This window comes from Erpetoichthys calabaricus, chromosome 18 (genome assembly GCF_900747795.2).
Source record: "Erpetoichthys calabaricus chromosome 18, fErpCal1.3, whole genome shotgun sequence".
Classification (NCBI taxonomy): domain Eukaryota; kingdom Metazoa; phylum Chordata; class Cladistia; order Polypteriformes; family Polypteridae; genus Erpetoichthys; species Erpetoichthys calabaricus.
The window spans coordinates 43,248,504-43,265,512 of NC_041411.2; the positions used below are offsets into that span (position 1 = coordinate 43,248,504).

General features: G+C 37.8%; 1 protein-coding gene across 2 annotated transcripts in view; it reads left to right on the plus strand.

Moving 5' to 3' along the window:
* Nucleotides 1-16,775, plus strand: part of nf2a (NF2, moesin-ezrin-radixin like (MERLIN) tumor suppressor a) — a 134,545-nt gene extending 117,770 nt beyond the window's left edge. Inside the window, exons 16-17 of one of the 2 annotated variants that reach the window (XM_028825449.2) lie at nucleotides 6,431-6,481; nucleotides 16,211-16,775. In XM_028825449.2, the coding sequence (XP_028681282.1) occupies nucleotides 6,431-6,472 (42 nt within the window). In that variant the 3' untranslated portion in view covers nucleotides 6,473-6,481; nucleotides 16,211-16,775. The remainder of the gene's footprint in view (nucleotides 1-6,430; nucleotides 6,482-16,210) is intronic. The other variant, XM_028825448.2, reaches the window with a different exon arrangement.
* The last annotated feature ends 234 nt before the right edge of the window (nucleotides 16,776-17,009 follow it).

Consider the following 17,009-nt stretch of genomic DNA (forward strand, 5'->3'; position numbering starts at 1 on the left):
TGGGTGAGAGAGAAGATTTTTGGAGTGAGTTGGATGAAGTGATGAACAGTGTACCCAAGGGACAGAGGTGGTGATTGGAGCGGATTTCAATGGGCATGTTGGTGAAGGGAACAGAGGAGACGAGGAGGTGATGGGTAGGTATGGTGTCAAGGAGAGGAATGAAGAAGGTCAGAGGATAGTGGATTTTGCCAAAAGGATGGACATGGCTGTGGTGAATACGAATTTTAGGAAGAGGGAGGAACAAAGGGTTACGTACAAGACTGGAGGAAGATGCACACAGGTAGATTACATCCTATGCAGAACAGTTGATCTGAAGGAGATTGAAGACTGCAAAATGGTAGCAGGGGAAAGTGTAGTTAAGCAACATAGGATGGTGGTCTGTACGATGACGTTGCAGATCAAGAAGAGGAAGAGAGTGAGGGCAGAGACAAGCATCAAATGGTGGAAGTTGAAAAAGGAAGAATGCAGGGTTGAATTTAGGGAGGAGGTGAGACAGGCACTGGGTGATAGTGAAGAATTACCAGACAGCTGGGAAACTACAGCAGATGTAGTAAGGGTGACAGCAAGAAGGGTGCTTGGCAGGACATCTGGACATAAGAAGGAGGAAAAGGAAACTTGGTGGTGGAATGAGGAAATACAGGAGTGTATACAGAGGAAGAGGATGGCAAAGAAGTAGTGGGATAGTCAGAGGAATGCAGAAAGTAGACAAGAGTACAAGGAGATAAGGGGCAAGGTGAAGAGAGAGGTGGCGAAGGCTAAAGAAAAGGCGTATGAGAGGTTGGACACTAAGGGAGAAAAGGACCTGTACTGATTGGCTAGACAGAGGGACCGAGCTGGGAAAGATGTACAGCAGGTTAGGGTGATAAAGGATAAAGATGGAGACATACTCACAAGCAAGGAGAGTGTGTTGAGCAGATGGAAAGAGCACTTTGAGAGGCTGATGAATGAAGAGAACGAGAGAGAGAAGAGGTTGGATGATGTGGAGATAGTAAATCGGGAAGTGCAACGGATTAGCAAGGAGGAAGTAAGGATAGCTATGAAGAGGATGAAAAATGGAAAGGCCGTTGGTCCAGATGACATACCTATGGAAGCATGGAGGTCATTAGGAGAGATGGCAGTGGAGTTTTTAACCAGATTGTTTAATGGAATCTTGGAAAGTGAGAGGATGCCTGAGGAGTGGAGAAGAGTGTACTGGTGCCAATATTTAAGAATAAGGGGGATGTGCAGGACTGCGGTAACTACAAGGTAATAAAATTGATGAGTTATGGGAAAGAGTAGTGGAAGCTAGGTTAAGAAGTGAGGTGATGGTTAGTGAGCAGCAGTATGGTTCCATGCCAAGAAAGAGCACCACAGATGCAGTGTTTGCTCTGAGGATGTTGATGGAGAAGTTTAGAGAAGGCCAGAAGGAGTTGCATTGCGTCTTTGTGGACTTGGAGAAAGCATATGACAGGGTGCTTCGAGAGGAGCTGTGGTATTGTATGAGGAAGCCGGGAGTGGCAGAGAAGTACGTAAGAGTTGTATGGGATATGTACGAGGGAAGTGTGACAGTGGTGAGGTCTGCGGTAGGAGTGACGGATGCATTCAAGTTGGAAGTGGGATTACATCAGGGATTGGCTCTAAGCCCTTTCTTATTTGCAATGGTGATGGACGGGTTGACAGACGAGATTAAACAGGAGTCCCCGTGGACTGTGATGTTTGCTGATGACATTGTGATCTGTAGCGATAGTAGGGAGCAGATTGAGGAGACCCTGGAGAGGTGGAGATATGCTCTAGAGAGGAGATGAATGAAGGTCAGTAGGAACAAGACAGAATACATGTGTGTAAATGAAAGGGAGGTCAGTGGAATGGTGAGGATGCAGGAAGTAGAGTTGGCGAAAGGTGGATGATTTTACTTGGGATCAACAGTACAGTAATGGGGATTGTGGAAAAGAGAGTGCAGGCAGGTTGAAATGGGTGGAGAAGAGTGTCAGGAGTAATTTCTGACAAATGGGTATCAGCAAGAGTGGAAGGGAAGGTCTACAGGATGGTAGTGAGACCAGCTATGTTATATGGGTTGGAGACGGTGGCACTGACCAGAAGGCAGGAGACAGAGCTGGAGGTAGCAGAGTTGAAGATGCTAAGATTTGCATTGGGTGTGACGAGGATGGATAGGATTAGAAATGAGTACGTTAGAGGATCAGCTCAAGTTGGACAGTTGGGAGACAAAGTCAGAGAGGCGAGATTGGGTTGGTTTGGACATGTGCAGAGGAGAGATGCTGAGTATATTGGGAGAAGGATGCTAAGGATAGAGCTGCCAGGCAAGATGAAAAAAGGAAGGCCTAAGCAAAGGTTTATAGATGTGGTGAGAGAGGACTTGCAGGTGATCTGTGTAACAGAACAAAATGCAGAGGACAGAAAGATATGGAAGAAGATGATCCACTGTGGCAGTCCCTAACGGGAGCAGCCGAAAGAAGAAGAATATATCCATCTATCTATATAATCAATATATATATTGATTAGCTCTAATCAGCTAATGACTGGTTGAGATGCCAGCTACGAGATGAGCGTATAGGACGCAGTAATTTAAGACCAATGATCAGAAGGACATGGTCATAGATAGCGTCATACTTGTAAGATTTCATAGTGGGCAAAAAGTTATTGTCTATGAGGAAATAATCAGTTCTTGAGTAACAATGATGTAAGGGTGAGAAGAAGGAGTATGCTCTTGGGTTAGGATTTAAGAACCTCTATGGATCAGATAAGTTACGATCTGTTACAAATTGTGTAATTATCTTTGCAGCATTATATGTTATTGCCGTTGTATCTGAGGATCTATCTAGGTCTGGATTTAAAACACAATTAAAGTCTCCTGGCTATTATAATCTATCACATTAGGGATAGATGCAAATACATTTTGGAAGAAAGCTGTATCATCCATGTTTGGTACATAGATATTAATCAAAATCATTTTAGTATTAGATAAATTGCCCATCACCATGACATGTCGCAATTCAGAATCAGATATTGCATGTGACACTACAAATTGGATAGTTCTGTGTATTAAGATTACCACACCCCAGGTTTTTTTTTGTATAGCTAGAGTGAACAATTTGGCCAGACCACTCTCTTTGCAACCGAAACTGATCCTTGCTTAATACTAATACTATCTTGGCATTTAGACTTGTTAAATGCAAGAATACTTTCTTTCTCTTTAATTCATGATTAAGACCATTGATATTCCAGCTCACAAAGTTCACTATTTGGTCATGGAAATATTTCTTCTGAACTTTTGTTGACATTTTGTAGTCTTAGGTTTAGGTAGAACATTGTACATATGATAGCTTTGGCACAGATTTCCTATTATTGCCAAATGATACAGCTATGGAGTACATTATCATTTTGTCACTAATGGTTATTGGGGCATAAGGGATAAAATAGAAATAGTATTTCTCTCTCTCTCTCTACCCCCTAGCCCCCCAAATTGTGCCTCTTCAAGTTAGGCAAGCCACACTTCAAAGATCTAGTACTCTGACATGCAAAGAGAATGAGCACGTCTAGAGCAAAATGAATCCCCCAGCAGTGGTGTGAAGAAGGTTAAAACTGAGATATCTTGTGAAAATACAGTCCAAATGCAATAGACTACTGATATAATCTTAAACAGTCCAAATATAATAGACCAAGGGTTTGATGGTAAAGAAAAAAAATTGTAAAAAACACTGTAAAAGGCAATAGTTTGTTACAAAGTGTGCATAGAATTAATGAAAGAATTTTCAGTATAATAAACTGAAGCTTAAACAATAGTTGTTTACTTTTTGGTAACCAATTAGCCAAGATATAGCCATAAGTGACCCAAATGTGCATATAATTAAGGAAAAAAATAGCAATATAATAATTGCAGCTTAATTTAAAAAAAGGGGAAAGGGATGGCCAAAAAAGAAGTAAAATATAAAATTAAGTAAAAAAAAAAAAATAATATAGGCAAATTTTGCTTTACATGTGGTCTAAAAAGCAAGCTTCAAGTAGAATTTTCTTTGCCTTGCCAGAACATGGTGTGACTTATGATTGTGTGTTTCAAAAAATAGTTGAGATCAGTCTTTTCAGCTATATATCTGCTTAGCCCGGAGAACTAAAAATGTAAAACTGATCATCAATAACCACTTTCAGTTTGGCAGGATACAAGAGGCTGTATCTGATTTCAGCTATATGTTTGTGCTGTTTAATACTGTAGAATGCAGTGCGTCTAGCATCTGTTGTAGGTGATAAATCTGGGAAAATACGAATGCCGGTATTTTCAGAAATAATTCAGTCTGTCTGAGAAGGGACATGAGATTTTGTTTGGACCATAGTTTCTCAAAATGGACAATTAGGCTTTTCGGTTTGGAGGCCTTTGATCTACATGTACAATTAGGCTGGAGAGATCTTGATATCCGATTTAAAGTCCTGTCCATTTATTTTCGAGAATAGCTCAGCTATGATTTCACTGGGTTTGGACTTTCCCATTTTTCAGGAAGACATTTGATTCTGTTGTTGTTCTTTCTATATCTATCTTCAAGTGCTACCAGTTTGTCCGCAAGCAATTTGCATTCTCATTTTGCAATTGTTCCTTTTTTATCCGTGGCAGAAACCAATTGTTCAACTATTTCAATAAGAGTTGTGAACATTTGCTTAACATCTTCAAGCTGAGCAGCAAATATTTTAATTTTACTGTCTAACTTGTATTTCCCTGTAGTTTTTTCATCAATTTTTCATAGCATTTTTGTAAAGGATGTAATAAACTTAGTACTTAAACGTTGCTTCAGGTTTTTTTATATCCTGATGCATTTTCTCATTTTGGACCTTTATTTTGTTCTTTATTTCATTCTTTATTTCTCTATTGTTTCTTTTTTGCATCTCGCCTCATCCCATTCACGTCCTCACTCAACCACGAGTGTGGAGATCATTAACCTCAGTTCAGATAGTGTGTTTCGATCTTCCCCGATCTCCATAGGCGGAGTTGCGAGCTCAGTAGGAGATGATGTCAGAGACTCACAGAGGGAATTAGCTAAAGTTGACGGTGGGGATGAAAAGGCCATACTTGGCTCCAGTGATCCTCCTGGAGTCGACAAGTACTCCTTGCCCATCTTACTCGCAGTTTTGCTTACACTGACTGGAGCTTTTGCTGCTGTGTTGTCCTGGAAGGTCTGTGAACTTGAGGCTGGTTTAGGACGTTGATGGAGCTTTTGCTGCCTCATCCCTTTCCTTTTCCTTCTGAGCCCTTAGTTTGCTATTATTTGTACTTGCATATAGTATTATCGAATCCCATCAGGATAAATAAATACAGAATATCTTGAAATGATAAATAAAAAAAGGTTAAAATAACACCACTGCTAGCAGAGCTCTCTCCTACATGTTCAAATGCAATATTCCTTTTTTTATATACAGTATTTAAATATTTTATTTATAGTTTTAATTTATTATTTATGGTGTTTAATTTTGTTATTTTTACTTTAAATTATGTGTATTTGCTGTTTAAGTTTATTGAAATGGGTATTGTTTAGGGTCTGGGAACGGATTAAATAATTTTCCATTATTTCTAATGTGGAAAATTGATTTGGACTTTGAGTTCAAAAGTTCTACTGAAACAAATTAAGTTTGAAGAATGAGGTACCACTATATAAAACAATGGCACATCTTTAGCACATTACTGTTTAATATGTGGCATTTATTGAACATTATTATGTACCAAAATATGACATAATCTGCATTAATTAAACAGTAATTTGTTGAGAAATATTGCAGAGACTTGTTCGAAAGTCAACTTTACCACTTGTATGCACACTTTATAGTGTTATGGGCTGTCTGGAAAGTTTGAAATTACAGGCCTATAATGAGAGAGCATTATTTTCTTTCAGAATATGATTAGTGGATGAATAGTTATCCCTAAAACACAACTGAGGAATATTTCCAGGCATTGGCAGTGTGTTCGTGCAGGTGTATACAGCTGTGACAGACAAATACAATGAGAAATACTGAGATGAAGCAATGGATCTTTCTCACTTTTCAACATCCATCATTTCTATCGCATTTCCATTGAGTTTGTAGTGCTACAACAGAAGAAGAAAAATAGGCCTGTAGAATTTACCCTTTCATCGTAAACTTTCTGGGGATACTGTGTAAAATATGTCTTGTTAGGGTTATAAAGCACTGTAAAAAGTCACATTTCATTTAGATTTTTTTACTCACTGGTCTAAGATGGCCCAATTGTTCAGTAAGACCATTAAACCTTTCTGAAATTGTCATGAGTAAAATGGAAAAATGAGAGTAAAAAGGATTGTTGGAAATATACCAAAGAACCTGCTATTTGCTAAATTTATTTTCCCCTTATATTTCACAAGTTTTGTGTTCTCAGATAACACTTGAAAAGGATGAATCTGTTGTGCATTTGTCATAACAAAATTTTCTCATGCCATAGCCTCTGAAGACTGGTCTGTATTACAGATACCACTTGAGTTGACCTTTAAAGGTAATATCTGTGTGTTCAGGCTTGTCTGTCACTTTCTACTAACAAAGGGCTGATGCTTATCCTTGGGCTGCTGCTGCTGCTTCATCCTAAGATATTTAAGTTATATAATTCTGTCTAATTAATAAAAGCAAAAATGCATGGCTTATTTTGCTTTATCTGGAAGAAGATGTGGTGTCTGACAAACTTCAGAAGGTGACTTTGTATGAAATACAATGGGTTCATTACTCAGGTTTGTTTATTGCCTATTATACTTACCTAGTTTCATTTTTGTAATAAATATAATTGATGCTTCAGAATAGCACCAATGTTGTTCACATCTGGGTATTTGTTCTAAGTCTGAGGAGACAATTTTAAATTGTCAGTGAGACCGTAAAAATTTGAAAGGATTTGACAAGGTGCTATATGTAGCATATACAGAGGAAAAGTCCCTTCATGACCTTGCTTTGGAGTTCACTTTAATATTAGCGATTAAACCTCAATGATGGAAAAGACGTGATCAATCACATGCAATCTGAACAAGATTTCTTTAACAAAAATGATGTATCCCATTTTCAAGCTGCACAGGTGCAGTGGAAGATTGCTTCTTAACAATTGCTATACTCAATACATCTGCTGTTTTGACAGCTGTGTGATCGGGTAACAGCAGACATTTGTCCTGCTGAGTTGATGTTGGATGTAATATGGTGTGATAAAAGAAACTTGCAGCTTTAGTAAGGTGTGTGTCTTACTGTGGTTGCATGCGCCTGTGCCCAATTTGTGTGCTTTTGTTCATAGCTTGATAACACTGGCATATGTGTGTGTTTCTGAGTGTATGTGTGTTAGATGGTTCCATGACAACTCCCCACCTTAGTCAATTCCCCACATTCCCAACTCCCCACAATTACAATTCCCCACATCACAATTCCCCACATTGCAATTCCCCAAATTCACAATTCCCCACGTCCACAACTCCCCACATTGGGATAATATTTATTATAACCATAGACTAATGTACTATATAAGACAGTCCATATAATGATACAAAAGCGTGCCCTCCGTTTCCCCACATCGAGCATTATTTTATTTAAAAACGCTACTTGTTAATAAATATGTAAAAATACATTATCCAAGCATGCATTTTTATATACAATTTGCCTTTTAAAAATTTGAAACAGGTAAGTTGAATTCTATTATTTTTTGAATCTTTCTTAAAACATGCTAAAACGTAACATTTTTGATTTTTATCTTTTTTAAATTACCAAAATTAAAGTTCTCAAAAATAATAGACTCTACTTATGGTGTAAAAATAAAAACACGAAATAAATCAAATAAAATTCTTCTCGCGCCTTACAACGTATCTACGTGCTCCGCGTCGCGCGCACCAAGTTTGCACGTTTGATAGTCTGTAGCGAACTTACCCTAGTCGGGAGTAAAGATAAACCTGTACAGTGGAATTATTAGCAAATGGAATAGGACCTTATCTAATTCATTATTTTGTACCAAGCATATTTTGTATTAAACTCATTTGTTCATTTGTGTATATCAGTTACTTGTATTTTGTAATCAGTAATGCATTTCAATAAATTGTCATGAAATAAAACTTTTGGAGATTAATTACTACTATTTGCATTTTAGAATTCCTTCATTATATTATTAATTCAGTGCACTCCATATTATCCCAATGTGGGGAGTTGTGGAAGTGGGGAATTGCAATGTGGGGAATTGCAATGTGGGGAATTGTAATTGTGGGGAGTTGGGAATGTGGGGAATTGACTGATGTGGGGAATTGTCTGGCCACCGTGTTGGATGTGGGGTGGTGGAGGCAGCTTAGTCTAGGTAATTACACTTACAAAAAGAGGGCCTATAAAAAAAATACAGATTTGTACTCATAGGGAAATGTTCTACTCAAGCTCCTCTTTTCAGACTGGAGGAGCCTTTCTCTTTCTGGGATTGGGTCTCTTGTCAAACATGACAAAAGCAGATTGTCAAGTAGGAGCTTGAATCTCTTCTATGTTATATGTAATTTTGATTGGTACTAAATTGTATTTTTTTAATAGTAACAAACTTCAATTTTTATTTATTTATTTTGGTGTTTAGCTTTTTCTTTATGTGTTCTCTAGTTAAAATAATGCTCTCACAATTAAAGGATAATCACTCTCTAGTTAATATGTAGCTTATCCAAAGCGCCATCTGAGGCCAGTGGGTGCTGTTAAAAAGTATGGAGACAATTGGATTAATGGGTCCTGGATGTTAAAGAAGCCTTTTGTTCTTACTAGAGGCAGAATGGAACAGATTTTTCCCCTGAGTGATTGAGTTTATTTTTTCACAATGGAAAAAGATAGTCAAATGTTTAATCTGCAGTGATGCCAGAAAGCAAAATAATATGTGCAATTAGCTAAAAGCTTCACACATTTCAACTCTGCACAAAGGTAAACCGGGACTGATTATGGGGGCTTAATAGATTTACATGCTGTATATTTACTCTTTTTTAACTTAATAACATCTTTTTAATATTGGTACTTGTCAGATAGCAATTCTAATCTTTTTATCCTGCATTTCTTATGTGAGCATTGGGTTGACTGCTGATCACAAACTGTTCCATCACAAGTTTGGTGGTGGGTTTGACTGGACCCTGCAATGAACTGGCACCTCATGGTTGGTTCCTGTTTGATGCAGGTTTGGGAAAGTTATATTTGTGTTTACCCAAATATACAGTGCTGTGCAGCCACATTTTGAACAAATCTACTCCGGAAGAGTCCCATTACCTTTCTTTCATGACTTGCTAGAGCCCAAAACACCAGTTCGGCAAACTTAATTACATTCCTCACAGTAAACTAGGAAAATACATCAACCAGCTCATAGAAAGACTAACATAATTGCTCAACACCAAGTAAACAAATTAAAAAAAAATGTTCAGCATCCCCATGAATTTATATTAGTAGTACATCAGAAATGAACACCTGTTATTTTTTAGTACATTGTGGGAAGAGGTGAAAGATTAGGTAGTGTCTAGAAAGGTGGTTTGTTTAACCCCTTTGAGACAACCATATACCACCTGAACCATTTTTAAACTATTCATAAACTATGCTTCCAGTCTGAATATGGCAGTGAACACTATACAGCTTATACAACCTTGCACAAAAAAAAGTTCCATTCCTAGTATCAAATTTTCAAACACTGATACTAACAAAGTATTCGCAGGGACTGAACGAAGTCATGTGGAAATTGGTTTACCCAAATCAAATTGAGTTTACTTCCACATGTCATGCCCTTAGAGTTCATACAGACTCCTGCAACTTATCGATATGGCTTCTTGTCTTGATTCTTTAGCAGTCATTCTTTCACTGATGTCAAGTAAGGTTTTAACTGATTGAAGTGGTCTGTCTTTGGGATGTTCCTGTTACAAACTGGCTTTGGTGATAACATTTTCACCACATTTATATGATTTTCCTCCCCTGAAGATAATGTACTTAAAAATTTAAATATATTTACAGATGGACTTACTCCAAGGTTGCCCCTTTTTTCTCTTAAACATCTCAATCCCATCCCTCAGGTTTATCATTGTTGTTCAATCCGTTAACATTAGAAATCTGTATATCAGACCTCATCTCTCATTCCTCTGTTTAATTCGCTTCCCTAAATGGATAATATATTTAAATAAACCTCTTGCTAATGTTCCTTTAATACTCAGTTTACTTAATAGTTTTGACTCTGTTGTTAAATATGAATTTAATTGAGTTAAAGTGGCACATCTCCTTCTCAGTGCCCTCTGCCAATCAACTACTTTCCAAATGGACATTCTCATAAAGCCTCAAATTTGTACCTGGACATATAGTCATTACATATTGAGTTATATTTCAGTCGACAGGTAGTAGTTTAATAAAAAAAAATAATTCATTATGGTTATGATCCAAACTGTAACCCCCCCCTTCGCAATGCATTTTCTTGCAGATAAAATTAATGTAGACCCCATCCTGTCTCAGTTCATTAGGTTAGTGAACACTCTGTCTAAATCCTCCAGGAAAATAGGTAATCTCCATTTTACAAATTAATTTGGAATGACACAGTAATTATATAAAAATTCCATTTTGGTTATCTCTTAAACCTGGTCTAATCAAATTTGGCCATTGTTTGCAAACAGTATCCACTATAAAATAGGGTAATGGGATCCTGATCTAATCTTATTGGTGTTCACTAAGCAAAATTACGATGTGAAATAAAGGTTGTTTGGTTTGTTTGTTTCACTGAGTACAGCATTACAATGTGCTTTACAAAGTGCACAAGCATACAATTCAGAGGAACAAGACAAATAGGAGGTTGTTTTTTGTATTTATCCTTCAAGCATTTGGTTAGAGAGTACTTTAGTTCCAGAGTACAGAATTTGAATTTACTGCATGTTCTCTTAAAAATTAAAGACATGAAGGCTGTAACTGTAAGAGAAATTCTAGATGCAAATGTAAATTCCTTAAATGAATACTCCACCCAAAAAAAGAAATTTTCATCTGGTTATTGACTGTGTAGTTTATGTTGATTCCATTATTAAATTGCCATAAAGTTAATTAGCATATCTTGTTTTGTTAGTTCCTTACAATAGATTTATACTCATTGTTTTATGCTGGCCAAATTGCAGTCAATTCTCTTACAGGAATACTCAATTCAAAAGTGTATTTTGCTGTCTGTAGTAATAACCAAGACAAAGTTTTAATCTCCTGTTTTAATGGAAGTCACACATTTACTTATACAGAAGGTATAAATTGTGACCCCAGCTTAAACAACAGCAATTAATATCAACATGGCCATGAATTTTTTTAATTACTCCACGCATTTTCCAAATATCAGGTATCCAGTCATATACTCAAAATGTCTCATACACATTTCTTTTGGCTAACATATTGCTAAGTAAACCACTACCATAAAATTCTTATGCATGACAGAGAAGCACGTGAAAACCATTTTATTAGGAATTTCGTGATCAAATTTCATGTTTTCCTGGAGGACATAATCGTTTTTCCCGAGCCATCACTATAATCAGCACATAGATAAATATATATATATACAGTGCATCCGGAATGTATTCACAGCACATCACTTTTTCCACATTTTGTTATGTTACAGCCTTATTCCAAAATGGATTAAATTCATTTTTTTCCTCAGAATTCTACACACAACACCCCTTAATGACAACGTGAAAACAGTTTACTTGAGGTTTTTGCAAATTTATTAAAAATAAAAAAACCGAGAAATCACATGTACATACAGTGGTGTGAAAAACTATTTGCCCCCTTCCTGATTTCTTATTCTTTTGCATGTTTGTCACACAAAATGTTTCTGATCATCAAACACATTTAACCATTAGTCAAATATAACACAAGTAAACACAAAATGCAGTTTTTAAATGATGGTTTTTATTATTTAGGGAGAAAAAAAATCCAAACCTACATGGCCCTGTGTGAAAAAGTAATTTCCCCCTTGTTAAAAAATAACCTAACTGTGGTGTATCACACCTGAGTTCAATTTCCGTAGCCACCCCCAGGCCTGATTACTGCCACACCTGTTTCAATCAAGAAATCACTTAAATAGGAGCTGCCTGACACAGAGAAGTAGACCAAAAGCACCTCAAAAGCTAGACATCATGCCAAGATCCAAAGAAATTCAGGAACAAATGAGAACAGAAGTAACTGAGATCTATCAGTCTGGTAAAGGTTATAAAGCCATTTCTAAAGCTTTGGGACTCCAGCGAACCACAGTGAGAGCCATTATCCACAAATGGCAAAAACATGGAACAGTGGTGAACCTTCCCAGGAGTGGGCCGGCCGACCAAAATTACACCAAGAGCGCAGAGACGACTCATCCGAGAGGTCACAAAAGACCCCAGGACAACGTCTAAAGAACTGCAGGCCTCACTTGCCTCAATTAAGGTCAGTGTTCACGACTCCACCATAAGAAAGAGACTGGGCAAAAACAGCCTGCATGGTAGATTTCCAAGACGCAAACCACTGTTAAGCAAAAAGAACATTAGGGCTCGTCTCAATTTTGCTAAGAAACATCTCAATGATTGCCAAGACTTTTGGGAAAATACCTTGTGGACTGATGAGACAAAAGTTGAACTTTTTGGAAGGCAAATGTCCCCGTTACATCTGGCGTAAAAGGAACACAGCATTTCAGATAAAGAACATCATACCAACAGTAAAATGTGGTGGTAGTGTGATGGTCTGGGGTTGTTTTGCTGCTTCAGGACCTGGAAGGCTTGCTGTGATAGATGGAACCATGAATTCTACTGTCTACCAAAAAATCCTGAAGGAGAATGTCCGGCCATCTGTTCGTCAACTCAAGCTGAAGCGATCTTGGGTGCTGCAACAGGACAATGACCCAAAACACACCAGCAAATCCACCTCTGAATGGCTGAAGAAAAACAAAATGAAGACTTTGGAGTGGCCTAGTCAAAGTCCTGACCTGAATCCAATTGAGATGCTATGGCATGACCTTAAAAAGGCAGTTCATGCTAGAAAACCCTCAAATAAAGCTGAATTACAACAATTTTGCAAAGATGAGTGGGCCAAAATTCCTCCAGAGCGCTGTAATAGACTCATTGCAAGTTATCGCAAACGCTTGATTGCAGTTATTGCTGCTAAGGGTGGCCCAACCAGTTATTAGGTTCAGGGGGGCAATTACTTTTTCACACAGGGCCATGTAGGTTTGGATTTTTTTTTCTCCCTAAATAATAAAAACCACCATTTACAAACTGCATTTTGTGTTTACTTGTGTTATATTTGACTAATGGTTAAATGTGTTTGATGATCAGAAACATTTTGTGTGACAAACATGCAAAAGAATAAGAAATCAGGAAGGGGGCAAATAGTTTTTCACACCACTGTAAGTGTTCACAGCCTTTGCTCAATACTTTGTCGATGCACCTTTGGCAGCAATTACAGCCTGAAGTCTTTTTGAATATGATGCCACAAGCTTGGAACACCTATCTTTGGCCAGTTTCGCCCATTCCTCTTTGCAGCACCTCTCAAGCTCCATCAGGTTGGATGGGAAGCGTCGGTGCACAGCCATTTTAAGATCTCTCCAGAGATGTTCAATCGGATTCAAGTCTGGGCCACTCAAGGACATTCACAGAGTTGTCCTGAAGCCACTCCTTTGATATCTTGGCTGTGTGCTTAGGGTCGTTGTCCTGCTGAAAGTTGAACCATTCGCCCCAGTCTGAGGTCAAGAGCGCACTGGAGCAGGTTTTCATCCAGGATGTCTCTGTACATTGCTGCAGTCATCTTTCCCTTTATCCTGACTAGTCTTCTAGTCCCTGCCGCTAAAAACATCCCCACAGCATGATGCTGCCACCACCATGCTTCACTGTAGGGATGGTATTGGCCTGGTGATGAGCGGTGCCTGGTTTCGTCCAAACGTGACGCGTGGCATTCACACCAAAGAGTTCAATCTTTGTCTCATCAGACCAGAGAATTTTCTTTCTTATGGTCTGAGAGTCCTTCAGGTGCCTTTTGGCAAACTCCAGGCGGGCTGCCATGTGCCTTTTACTAAGGAGTGGCTTCCGTCTGGCCACTCTACCATACAGGCCTGATTGGTGGATTGCTGCAGAGATGGTTGTCCTTCTGGGAGGTTCTCCTCTCTCCACAGAGGACCTCTGGAGCTCTGATAGAGTGACCATCGGGTTCTTGGTCACCTCCGTGACTAAGGCCCTTCTCCTCCGATCGCTTAGTTTAGATGGGCCGGCCAGCTCTAGGAAGAGTCCTGGTGGTTTCAAACTTCTTCCACTTACGGATAATGGAGGCCACTGTGCTCATTGGGACCTTCAAAGCAGCAGAAATTTTTCTGTAACCTTCCCCAGATTTGTGCCTCGAGACAATCCTGTCTCGGAGGTTTACAGACAATTCCTTTGACTTCATGCTTGGTTTGTGCTCTGACATGAACTGTCAACTGTGGGACCTTATATAGACAGGTGTGTGCCTTTCCAAATCATGTCCAATCAACTGAATTTACCACAGGTGGACTCCAATTAAGCTGCAGAAACATCTCAAGGATGATCAGGGGAAACAGGATGCGCCTGAGCTCAGTTTTGAGGCTGTGAATACTTATGTACATGTGCTTTTTCAATTTTTTTATTTTTAATAAATTTGCAAAAACCTCAAACTTTTTTCACGTTGTCATTATGGGGTGTTGTGTGTAGAATTCTGAGGAAAAAAATGAATTTAATCCATTTGGGAATAAGGCTGTAACATAACAAAATGTGGAAAAAGTGATGCGCTGTGAATACTTTCCGGATGCACTGTATGTGTGTGTGTGTGTATTATTTATATTATATTTATAATATATAACACACACACACAATAAATATATATATATATATATATATATATATATATATATATATATATATAATATGTGTGTGTGTGTGTGTACATATATAATTTGAGAGGAGTAGCCCATAAGATTAGTAATATCGCTTTTTTCAAATACATGAGGAAGCATAAAGCTGTGTTCACTCAATTCATAACTGATCGACTGCAAATAGATGGGTGCTTTATAGGCTAGCAGTCAGTGAACATTCTGAGCAAATTATGCCTCACTTTGATGCTGCATTATAAACATTCAGAGTATATTCCTAAACATTTTGTTCTCTCATGACGCTCAGATCGCTTCTTTATGTCACAGCAGCATCATACTCTGCAAGACAAGAATTTTTTTGCTTGGTGCATCATTTTTTTTTCTTTCTTTTGAAAATGAAAAGGGTGAGCTACTCATTTCCTGAGAGGTGGATGACTGATCCATTTTGGCAGTTTCTGCATCACAAATTAAAGCAATAGGGATATTCAACTTAGTTAAGTAGTAAGATTACTTGGTTGGATACAGGGGAAGAAATTTTCTTTACTGTAGTCAGATTTCTGCATTTTCATCTATGACTCAGAAATGTCTCATTTTAGCTAAAAGAAAAAGTTTTCTAACACCTGTTTGTCACAACCCGATCAAGAACATTTTGACATTTTCTGCTCCATAAATTAAAGTTTAGTCAGTTCCTAGTTCTTACTAGTTGTTCCCATAATGGCTCATCTCCCAGTCTTCTCGCTAATAAACAGGCCTTATAAAAGTAGGGTTTCATGCACTTAAAGATTGCTAAGGCTGAGTTGAAAGTTTTTTTTCCTCTCCCCTTTGTCTTTTGTTTCTCATGTGATATCAGTGCATAAGATAACTTTGATAAAAAATGAAAATATGCTTCATTGTGTAAATATATATTATATTTAACATATATATGAATTTTCATTATTTCTTCATATATCCACAGATTTGGAATAGTTGCAGTTTAGTTCTCTTTTATGTGTATACACAGCAATTAATGGCGGATTTTTATCTTGTCTTTTTGAAAAACTTGAGACTGGAAATCTCATTATTTTTCAGTCTGACACATTTTGGATATCTTTTAAGTCTTGAAAATGTTATTTTTACAGATGGGCAGTGGTGATGCAGTCTGTTACTAATACTATTTTTATTTTTTTGTGGAGCCGGTAACCAAATTGTTCATTGTTGACTTCTAAAACCTATAAATGGCGTAATGGTTCCAGTTTTTAACAAGATGATAGAGTGGTGCGTACACTTCTTCAAGCATGGACTAGCCTATCCCTTTACAAGTCCACTTCAGATTTCCTTCCAGAAGCAGTCAGAATGTTCACTTATTAAATGCAACAAAAAAAGAAACTGGGAGTCTCACCTATTTTTTTTTTTCCTCTTTTCTTACAGCTCACACTACAAAGCACTAAGTCCAGAGTTGCCTTTTTTGAGGAACTCTAACAAGTCCAAGTTTTCCAGTGGTCATCTATTTCAGTGATAATCAGAATGTCATTGTGGAGACATGTTGGTGACATCCATGGGACTGTTAAGTGGTACTTTTCAAAACTGTAGGGGAAGAGGAGACCTGAAATCTGAGTGCTGTTTACATTTTGAGATGTTTACATCCAGCAACTGGGAGATAATTAGCTACTCCCACGTAAGAAACATTTCTTGTGGCAGGTAATCGCTAAACCTGCACTTTCCAGTATCCCAATGTATTATTCAGGTGTGTAGAACTCCATAAATGTGACATTGAACATTAACATTTGGCACTTCAGTATTTTTGTCAATGGCAGAAAGGGAGTTTTTAAAATAAATAAATATATAAAATTGTAAATCATCCTTTGTAAAACTTGACAGTGCAGCACATTTTTAAGAACTGACATGTCAGCAATCCCTTAATAAAATCCAGGTCCTAGCAAAGGAGACTGAGAACTAGAATTTTCAATTTCTATGACTCTGCAGCAAGAGGAAGCCAGATGAAAAACGGTGTAATTGTCATTACCTGCATGTTGTCATACTGCTACTAATATTTTTGCACACATTTTTGTATGTGAAGGTAATTATAGGAAAAAGCTCATCTGATTGGAAGTGAGGTGCTTACTTAATATCTAAATGGACAAATATTCCTATGAGGAACTTTCGCTCTGGTCAGTACCAGTACGCCTGCAGCAATTTTCCACTACCTTCTTTTGCAGTTATTGCTATA